The sequence below is a fragment of the Balearica regulorum genome, chromosome 5 (assembly GCF_011004875.1).
Source record: "Balearica regulorum gibbericeps isolate bBalReg1 chromosome 5, bBalReg1.pri, whole genome shotgun sequence".
NCBI lineage: Eukaryota > Metazoa > Chordata > Aves > Gruiformes > Gruidae > Balearica > Balearica regulorum.
This window is the reverse complement of record NC_046188.1, coordinates 27,979,723-27,989,793: the sequence shown is the minus strand read 5'-3', so window position 1 is coordinate 27,989,793 and position 10,071 is coordinate 27,979,723. Positions and strand designations below refer to the sequence as shown.

Sequence of the window (10,071 nt, the reverse complement as noted above, 5' to 3'; positions counted from 1 at the left end):
GTTTCTAGTGGCGTTCGGCTTTTACCTTCTTTCTCCTCCGTGCCTTTGGCATTTGAATTTCTACTCCCGGAATACTTTGCTTTCTCTAACAAGAAGTCTCTGAGGTGCCCCCCGCCCCCCCAATAATCGGGCTAATGAATTTGGACTCGATCCCTTCGCGCTCGAGTTTGTGAATCCCACGCGTTCGGTTGTCACTTTTGCACGCTGAGGACTGATCCCGTATCCCGTTAACTCCCTGGCGCAGTTCCCCTCTGGGAACACGGTCCGGGCCCTGGGAGGGGCAGCAGTTTGGCAGCATCCCGGGTTGTTTTTCCATTAAAAGGGAAAAAAAAAAAAAAAAAAAAAAAAAGGAGAGGGGGAAAAAAAAAAAAATGCGGGGAAGGGAGGGTCGGGAGGGGAAATCAAAAGGAAATTTAAAAAAAGAATATTCATAATGTGTATAATTTATTAGAAGCTTCTTAGGAACTATATTTAAGCCAAATATCTACATAAGTTACAACAGGAAAAGGCGGCGTGCGCAAATAACAAACTGCCAGAGGATTTACGACGGGGCGATCAGTGTCCATAAAAAAAGGTGGGGGTTGGTTTGGTTGATTGTATTTTTTTTTTCTTTTTCTTTTTACAACAAAATATACAGGCTACTAAAAACTATGGGTTTAGTCCAACTTTTGACAGCATTATACAGCTACAGGTTCACATCAAACGTAAGAAGGAAAATAAAAGCCAAGCCTTTGATGACTCCACGTCTCCATCCGCTGGCCCTGGCGGCGGGGCTGGGAGAGGAGACCGGGGGAGGGGGGAAGCTGCTTCTTGTGTCTGGGTGACGCGAATGCGTTTTTTTTGGGGGGGAAAACCACCCCATCCCCCAAAATCTCTATATTTACATGCAAGTCCTAGACGCTGGCAAAGTGTACATCTGAAATCCAAGCCTTCGGACCATTCCTAACGACGGTCCCCTTTCTGCAGACTGCTCCGTGATTATTAGTCATATTTTTTTTTAACACCCCATACAACAACCTTGGGAAAAAAAAAAAAAAAAAAAAAAGAAGAAAGACCCCAAACCATCAAGAATGACAACAAAACCGAACAAAAAAAAGTCTCTCTCTCTCTCTCTCTCTCAGAGGTTCTCAGAGAACCACTCAGTAAAACGGGGGGAGGGGGGGAAGCGTTAAAAAAGAAAGGAAAAAAAAAAAGGGAAAAGAAAAACACCCAGTAGTTTGGACAGGACAGAGATTTGTGTGACTGGGAAAAACTGCGCTCTTTTTTTTTTTTCTTTTTTTTTTTTTCTTTTGCTTTGTTTAATCCTTTCACCAGGTCCTACCGTATAGCAAGGTGGAGCAAGACATGGCAGTGCCATAGTCAGAAGTAGAAGAGTTTAGGTGAGACAAACTGGAGACTTGGCTCTGCAGAGAAGAAGGGCTGGCCGAGTGCTGTCCCATGTCTGGAGACTGCCCCGCACTGTTTGTCTGGTGGCTCTGATGCTGTCCGAGGCTGTTGCCATTGGTAGCCACTGTGATCGTTGTAGCTGCCTGCTGCTGATGGCTCTGGATAGCTGCTGTGGGTGTGTTGGAGCCTGCTTGGCAGGGCTTGCCATCCTTTACAAGCACTGGCACCGCCACCCTTCTGGGAGACTGCTGCTGCTGGCAAGAGCCGTTCTCCTGTTGCATCTGCTGCTGCGCAGCCTTGTCTTTGGCCTGGCGTTTCATCTTGTAGCGGTGGTTCTGGAACCAGATTTTGACCTGAGTCGGGGTGAGATGTATCATGCTGGCTAAATGTTCCCTCTCCGGGGCGGAGAGGTATTTCTGCTGCTTGAAACGTCTCTCCAGCTCGTAAACCTGGGCCTGGGAAAACAGGACCCTCCGTTTCCTCCGCGGTGTGCTCTGGAGCGGGGCCATGCTCTTGCTCACGTCTCCCAGAGAGCCGAGGCTGCCCATGCCGCCCATGTTCATGCCCGAGGACGGCGCCATGAAGCGGGAGACTGCAAGGGAGAAGGCGGCACGTTTTAGGCGGCTCGGCTCGGCCCGAGCGGGGCTCCGCGCTCCCGCGGTTCCCGCCGCCGCCCGCCCCCGGCGGGACCCCGCAGCCCCCGGCAGCCCAGCCCCGGCCGGGGCCTCGGGGCGCCCCCGCTCCCGAACAACGCCCCGCGTCTCCAGGGAGAGCGGCGGGCATCGGGACCCCCTTCTCGCCCGGCCCAGCCCCGGTGAATAAAGACGACCACTCGCCCCTCGCCCTGCCCGGGGGGTGACATCCGAGCAAGTACCTGACGTGACAGCGCGGCCGGAGCGACCGGGGCCAGGGGCTCCGCCGGCGCCGGCCGGGGTGGACTCGCCCGCTCCCCCCCCGCGCTTCCCGGGACGCGGCTCGTGCGGCTCCGGCTTCCCCCCCTCGCCCGCCCGGTGCCGGGCGGCGCGCAGGCGGACGGGGACCTCCGCCTCCCTCCCGGGCTCCCGGGCCGTGCCGCTACCGCCCCGCTGGACGGCGAGCCCCGGGCTCCCGCTCCCAGCCACCGCGGGGCTACCCACCCCCTTCCCCCCGCAAAAGCAGCCCCGGGAGGCTGACACGAAACCAGCCGGGGGAGGAGGGACCGGGCACGATCCTCGGGCTGGAGGAGGAATTGGGGGGGCCGGGGGGGGGGGGGGGGGGGCGGCTGGGATTTGGACCGACTTTTGCCCTGGCGCGGAGCCCCCGGCGCCCGTTGCCCGCGGTGCGGCGGGGCAGGTGCACGGCCACCCCCCGCCGGCCACCCAGCCCCGGTGTGACTTACTTGAGGAGAAGCGGGGGTCCGGGTTGGTGCCGTACCATCCTGTCGCCGAAGCGCTGTTCCGCATGGTGTCCTGGTAAGGCGGGAGTTCGCTCATGTTGCCCAGGTTCCCATTGCAGTAGCCCCCCATCGTAGCATGGGAGAGCTGGGGGACCCCTGCCGCTGTCATATGGTAGGCGGCAGTCACTGTTCCGTTGTGGCCCATGGGGTGCTGCTGCATGGCCGGCTGAGAAACCTGAGACTGTCTGTAGGCTGACAAGGGAGCCCCCAAGTTACTGCCCTCCATGCCCACTTTCTTGTAGCTTTCCTCCAAAGGACTCAAGATGTCAGACACTGAGAAAGGAGTCGTATGCTTTGGGCTCATCGACATGATTCGGCGGCTGGGGAAAAAAAAAAAAAAAAAAAAAAAAAGGAAGGGGAGGCAAATCTTTTTTTTTTTTTTTTTTTTTTTGCCAAATATTCTGGTGTTGCCTTAACGCCGATCTTGTTGGATGTACACGTAACCGAGTGGACGAAGTCCGCCTTAATTGGATTGAGTGGAGGCTCAGGGCTGCCTTTCGTTTGTTTTAGCCAGACGCCAGGTTTTAGGCTGCCACCAGAGGCGGGGCATAGGCACTAAAGCAACAAGACAATAGAAGCCTACATCTTGCCCAAGATAATTAGCTTACATGCTGATGACAAGGTAAACACCTTTAAGTTTTACTTGTCAGGATTTTTTTTTTTTTTATGTCTTAAAAAAAGAGAGAGAGAGCGGGAGAGAGAGGGAGAGAGAGAGAGACCCCGTGAGCACAACTCATTTTATTTTTCTCGGGGGTGGCAATATCGTGGACGGGAAATGGAAGGCAAGGCGAAAAGACCCCCATTTGACTGGGTGAAAGGATTTAAAATCAGCTCCCGGGTGGCAAGGCTGTCAGCCCAGCCTTTGTGAGAGCTGGGGAGACGGGGCTGAATGCCGGTGAGCAAAAGGACTGAGTCCCCCTCTCCCCCCACTAAGTTTGGTCTGGAAAGAGCCACGCTGCCGGGAGGGCAGCTCTCCGGAGGGCAGCCGTTTCGCTCTGGCCCACCGCTCCCAGCGCTCCGCACTCCCCGCACCGGCTTGTCAGGTACCCCGGCCGGCCGGTGGCTGAACAGCACTTGGGATTTAACATCTCGGGAACCTTCTCTATGTCCGCTAAGACCTCCAGTGTGAGACCCCCAGTGCGAGGATCGTTTGTCTCCCTAAAACCCTAAGTTCCGCTCACCTAGGGCTTTTTTCTTTTTTTAACCTCAGGGAGAGGTGGAAGATGCAAGTTTGCAAAAACAAGCAGTAATTGAATTGCCTGGGGCGAGAGGCTGCTGAAAAATAGGTTAGCGCAAAATGTCGCTCGTTATTCTCAAAGGCAAAGACTGTCACAGGCTGTCGTGGTCCCTCTGAACCTGGAGCTGCTTTCTAAGGTTATTTATACAGCACGGGAGCTGGATGGAGAAGACCTCTCAGGTCATCTGCTACACCATCTTGCCAATGAATTCCCTGCAGTTTCGAATAAACTGCGATTTCTGGCACTTTCGGATCTGTTCTCGGATCCGGTGTGAAAACAAAAGCGAGCCCCTTCACAGCCACACACACGTAGATGCAGCCAGCAGCTAATGTCACTCGGGTCTTTGAAGAAATCTCCCAAGTTGTCCAGTGCCTCCAAAGCTTCTGTTTCGGGGTGTTCCTGGGCAGAGGAGAGAAACCTCCCCTGAGTGTTTCACACCCGGGCCTACGGCCCTGGCAAACCCAATGTAATACAGCGATTACCTGAATATTAAGAAAATTACAGCGAAGGTACAGTTAACCCAGTGACTTTGAAGTGTCAAGTAACTATTTAGTAATTGCACTTGTAAATATGTTTGTGCTCGGCTGGTTCGTGCTTAAAAATGCAAAAGTGCACTTGCTACCCGGGAATAACTAAATATCTTTGTCTAAAGTGGCAGCATAAATAGCCGGTCGCTTTGTGACTGTGCTTGATATTAGTACATAAGGATCATTTTGCTTCAATTGGGAGGCTCTCATTCACTAGGCAAGAAACCGTTTAGGAGAAAGTAGGTTCCCGTATGAGAGTTAACATCCTTCAAGTGTAAGCCTCAGCCTTGATTACACTTTAGAGCTCTGCAAGAGGTGAGCTTTTCCACACAAATATAATCGGGGGAACTTTCCTTCAATCAGGCCTCCAGCCTGATCCATCATCTCAGCTGTCTCTTTCGGCACCAGCTCCTTCAAGGCTGAATACCCCGAAGTGGGCTTGTTGTGAGTCTGCTGGGCCACCAAAGGCAGGGAAGGGCGACTTTGGGCTAGAAAGGCGGCTGCTTTTACTTTTTTTTTTTTTCTTTCCTCTTTTCTTTCCTGATCTTTAGATCTTGTATTTCCAGAACCCTGGAACCTTTCTCTCCCCTCACCCCTCTCCCCCTTTCTCTCCCCCCCCCCCCCCCCCGCGTGTTTTTCAGTACGGTCTTTGGTTTTGTTCCTACAGAGAGAGACACTCGACCTTGCCTTGGTGGCTTGTTGGGGGGGGGGGGTTTGAGGGTTTTTTTTGCCCCCCCCGGATTTCTCGAGCACATCATCTCCGTGCCTGTTTTATTAGCCTTAAAAAGGAGGGGGTGGATGGAGGGAAAAAAACAAAAACAAAAGCCAGGATCCACCAAAATGACGCTGCAGTCGGCTCAAATCAGAGACGAACGACAGGGACTGACCGCGCAATTTGTGGGGCAGGAGCAGCGACTCCGTTTCTCTCCAGGGAGTGCGAGGTGGGGCAGCTGGGAGGCCCCAGCGCCGGCTCCGGCGGCGGGGAGCGGGAGCGGGGGCGGACGAGGCGCCCCGCCGCCCGCCCTGCGCCTTCCCGGGGGCGCCGCCGGAACGACCCCTTCCACCGCCGGCTGCAGCTGGGCGAGCTTATTTATCCTCCCGCTGGAAGGAGCGCAGGTTAAATCGCCTCCGAAACATTGCTCAATTAGATTAGCCCGAGCGAGCGCAGCCTTGACTCTGAGCGGGATCTTGTAAAGGGAAGTTAATGCGAGAGCTCTTCATTCCCCTTTCGCTGAGGAGCGGGCCGAACCTCTCTTCGTATGTCTGACCGCTTAGTTAGAAATACACCGACGCGCGTACAGGCACAGCTACACCCCGCGAGGTCCCGACAGCACTTTTTAGCCCCGCTAGATCGACCTAGTGCAAAGGAAGCAGGTCAGCCTCTGCTCCTTCTTTCCCGCCCCAAATGAACTATAACGGGGCGAGTCAAACCGCGGACAAGTGGCGAGAAAGCTTCTTCGCTGCTGTCCTGTCCCGTCCGCTCATCCTTTACTTTCAAACCCTCCACCCAAGTTTCGTCTGCCAGAGCTGGCTCCCCGCAGCCCCCCGGGGAGGGTGGCCGCCCCCCAGGGTCCTGCCTAGGCTGCCTCTAGTGATGTGTTCGTTTACCTGGTGATGCTGCTTAGTAAAACGCTCGAGTTAAAAGGAAATGCTAAGGAGGATAGCTGGGAAGATGAGATGCGTTTTGCCTGGTGGAAGCATTTTCATGAGAAAGGCACGGTCTTCACCCCGTGTTTGCAGAATGCGGCTACACGGACGTCCCTTCAATAGCTTCTGACCCCACACAATCCGTTTGATAACACTCGAGAGGTGCAAGAATGTGAGACTTTGTCAATCAAATGGTGCCAATCCCAATGGAAACTGTGCCACCAAGACCGCAGCGCGTTTCCTCGTCAACTGGATTGCGGGGGCTGGGAACTCAAGGATCAGCTTTTGAAAGTGCGCACAAGGCTCTCCAAAGACAACAATGTCTTTTTTCATACGAGCTGTTGTGCCTCCCCAAGGGGAATCAAATGTGCTCGGTCAGCCCGAGCCGCCGAAGGGCTACGGCTCTGCCTCGCCACCCATTTGGCCGGGCAGGAGCCGCGGAGTGGCATTTCTGCCTGGTCCGGCGCCTAACTCGGCTCCATGCCCCAAAATGCTTTTCCCCTCCTTTAGGCACTTTCAGCTCCCACCGTGCCTCCTCCGCAAGTGGAGCCCACGCAGGAGCGCGACCCCGATTCACCGCAGCGCTTAAGCGTGTGCTTAGGTGTGAGCGGCCGGCTGGGCTGGCTGCAACCCTCGGGACACCGAGGCTCGGAGGGGAGAGGGGAAGGGTCCCACGCAACCCGCAGGGAAATTCCTTCTCAACAAGAGAGACACTCTCTAGGCGCAACTTTTCGATACAAAGAAATGAGGCGCTCCCTGCTCCCCGTGGGCCGGTTCACGGGTGCGTGTCTGGCTGCGCCAAGCACCGGCCCACGAAGCACCCCCTGCCCAGTCCTGCCGCTCCTGCTCTCAGCCCCGGGGCGGGCGGCCCTGCCCGCAGCCCTGCCCGCAGCCTGCCCTGCCGCGGGAGCGGGGCGCTCCGGGCTCTGCGGCGGGGCCAGCCGCTCCTAGGGAAGCCTGAGTTAAAGGGGGCAAAACTAGAGCTGGGACAGAACTCTTTCTTCTCTCCTGGTCATCATCACAAGCCTAACACATCCACAGAGATATTTAAATTACCCTTCCAAAGCCTTGCGCGTGGAAAAGAGGAGAGAGAGCCCGCACCGCCGAGGCAGCTTGCTGCAACTCTCCCCTCCCGACTCAGCGAGCTCATAGAAACTTCACCACTCCTTTCTTCTGCATGTCGGTGTGATACACCCCCTGTTCCCCTATCCACCCCCCCCACCTCCCCCCCAAAAAGGGCAGATGTGCCCAGCACACCATCCCCGGAGCCCACGCCGGGAGGGAGCGGAGCGGAGGTTTCCGCAGTGACCGAGTCACCCTACTCGGACCTGGGTGGCTGTCACTGCCGGGCGCGGACAGGGCGCTGGAAGCCGCTCCCTGCCTGGAAAGCACATGCTTGGGTGGGTAAGGCAGGAGTCCTACCCAGACACGCTTCCTGCGAGCGCTCCCTAGGCACAGAGCGCTCGGGGAGGGGGCGGGGGGGGGGACGACGACGGGGACGGACACACTCTTGCTGTGGCTCATGGGGACCATTTTCCCCCGTGGGAAAGCCCCCCTGCCCTGGTTTTCTCGTTAGGGTGGGAGAAACACCGCACTACACCGGTGGAAATCTCTTCCCCTGGCTTGAGAATCTAAGAAAACAAGTGAAACAGCCAAAGGCTAAAGCCAAAATCCTCACCCCTCCGCAGCGCACGCACAGTTGCTCCTCCAGCTGCTCAGGGCGTGGAGCATCTCGCATCTGGAGTTTCTCGGGGCCCCTTCGCCACCAGCCCTTGGTGGCCACACTCGCAAGGCTCTGAGCGAGGGCAGAGCTGCCTCCTAGCAGCTCTTTTACCTCCTTCCCCAATTCCTGGCGGACGGCTGAGCCCTCCTGCCCTAATCCTCCTCCGACCCCCACCCCCCCCCCCGCGTCTTTTCCTTTGCCGGGCCGTTCCCAGCCAAGAGGGCCAGGGTGGGGCCAGGTACGGGGTGCCAGGGCAGGGCTCCCGGAGCCGCCGTGCCAGGGAGGGGGCGGCGGGGCTCCGGGGCACGCCTCGGCCCGGCGGCCACACCGCACCCCGCCGCGGCTGCCCCGCGTGGGGACCCGGGGGAAGGGGCTGTTTGTAAGTATGGATGCCCCGGTAGCCTGGGGCGGATAGCAGCAGCACTCTCGCCGATGTATCTGCCTCACTCATCCTGGCACCGTTATTATTAGCAATTAATATAAATGTCCTCCAAATCTGTCTTCTTTAATGTCAGTAGACTGTCACTGCCACAAAACTGTCAGAACGCACACACAAGACTTATCGTTGCCCCGAAGCATCTTGGATACACCCAAGACAGACGCGATGTCTGCGGAGGATTTCTGGAAGGTGGTTGTTGAGACAATTTGCAAAAAGTTGTTCTATAGTTAAAAATATAGGCGTGGGTTATATACATAAATACGTAAATACTTGTTATTGGTACATATCTACAAACAGAGTCCTGCCGGGATCGATCTATTTAGATGTTTTTAGATGTAGCTATCAGTGTGTTACATGAGATGGTTTAGGAGTTACGTGCGTTTGTATGTATACCCTGACATGCCTACACACACACGCGCACACACACACACACACACACACGTACATGGACGCGTGTGGGGTGCATACCTCCAGCAGTGGGTACGCATGAGTATATATTTACGCATACATTCACAGTCCTCAACCCTGTCGTCTCTAAGTGTTTCAAAAAGGAACTCAGCTTTTAAGTGGGTCACTTGGCCGCCCTCCCCTTCCCTTCCCTTCCCTCGCCCTCCCCGTGGGCTCCGCCGGGGCCCAAGGCGGCTCCTGCCCTGGCAGTGGTGCCGCCAGGCCCGCGGCCGCGTCGGCGCCGGGGAAAGGGGCTCTCGGCTCCCAGGTGGGGCTTGATGCGGAGCCAACGGACACTCGTGTGCCTGTGGGTGCAGAACGGAGGGGCGGGCTGGGAGCCGGCACCAACGGTTTGATTTACCGCAGCCTTTTTCGGCGGCCGGTTTCAGCGTGGCTGGCGGCGGCGGGTGGGGAGGGGGCGCGTTGCCCACTGCCCCCTGGTTTGGTCCTGAAGCCCCCCCCTTGTCCCCGAGATGCCCCGTCGAGGGGCTGGGGTTGCTGCAGCCTGGCCTGGGCGCGCTGCGGGGCGGGGGCTCCGCGCCCTCCCGCGCCCTCGGGGCTGCTCGGGGGGCTCACGGCCGCGGGCCGGGGCCGGGCTCGGGGGCCCCGCGGAGCTGGCGGCCGGGCCCGGGGGCGCTCCCCCGCGTCCGCCGGGAGTACGTGCGCTGGCGGGAAGGCGACCTTTCCCCCTCGACCTTTCCCTGGGGGTAACCAAAGCTCGCTTTTATTTTCAATGTCACTTCGGAGTTTGCCTTTTGTTCCCCGCTACCTCTCGCTTCCAGGGATACGGGCGGCTCCCCGCTGGCTCGGGGAGGGGCGAGCGGTTGCAAAGATATCTCATTTAAAAACGACAATGGAGCCCTTTCGACCAGCCCGGGTGGTGCCCGAGCTTTATTTTCGGGCTGGGGGGAAGGGAGTTGTTTGCTTTGCTTTTGTTTTCACAGCAAAACTCGAGGGCAAGTTGCAGGAAGGCTGTGAAGAGCCCCGGTCCTTCCTCATTGCCCCAAGGTACCGGGCAGGGCCACCCTGCCGAAGGCCAGCGCGTCCGCCGGCATGCCCACGGCAGCCTGGGAACCCGCGCAAACTGCGCGACTCCCGGCGGTTCGGTCCGCAGCTGTCACTGACTTCGGAGTGACCGAGTGCTCTGGTCATTGCCCCCGAATCCTCCTCCGCCTCCCCTCTGCTCCCCAGTCTGTGGCTTGGTCTGAGTTCCCCCAGGGGCTTTAATT

The 10,071-nt window shown here is 57.3% G+C and overlaps 1 protein-coding gene across 2 annotated transcripts; it reads right to left on the bottom strand.

Moving 5' to 3' along the window:
• Positions 1-599: 599 nt before the first annotated feature.
• Positions 600-8,118, bottom strand: NKX2-1 (NK2 homeobox 1). Of its 2 annotated transcripts, none has more exons than XM_075753967.1 (3): positions 7,912-8,118; positions 2,765-3,141; positions 600-1,978 (listed from the first exon to the last, which is right to left on the bottom strand). In XM_075753967.1, exons 1-3 carry the CDS (start codon positions 7,962-7,964, stop codon positions 1,308-1,310), a joined length of 1,101 nt encoding a protein of 366 aa, XP_075610082.1. In that variant the 5' UTR covers positions 7,965-8,118; the 3' UTR covers positions 600-1,307. The 2 variants fall into 2 exon arrangements, with proteins under 2 accessions (XP_075610082.1, XP_075610083.1); XM_075753968.1 differs by lacking the exon at positions 7,912-8,118 and adding an exon at positions 6,195-6,333.
• Positions 8,119-10,071: the final 1,953 nt, after the last annotated feature.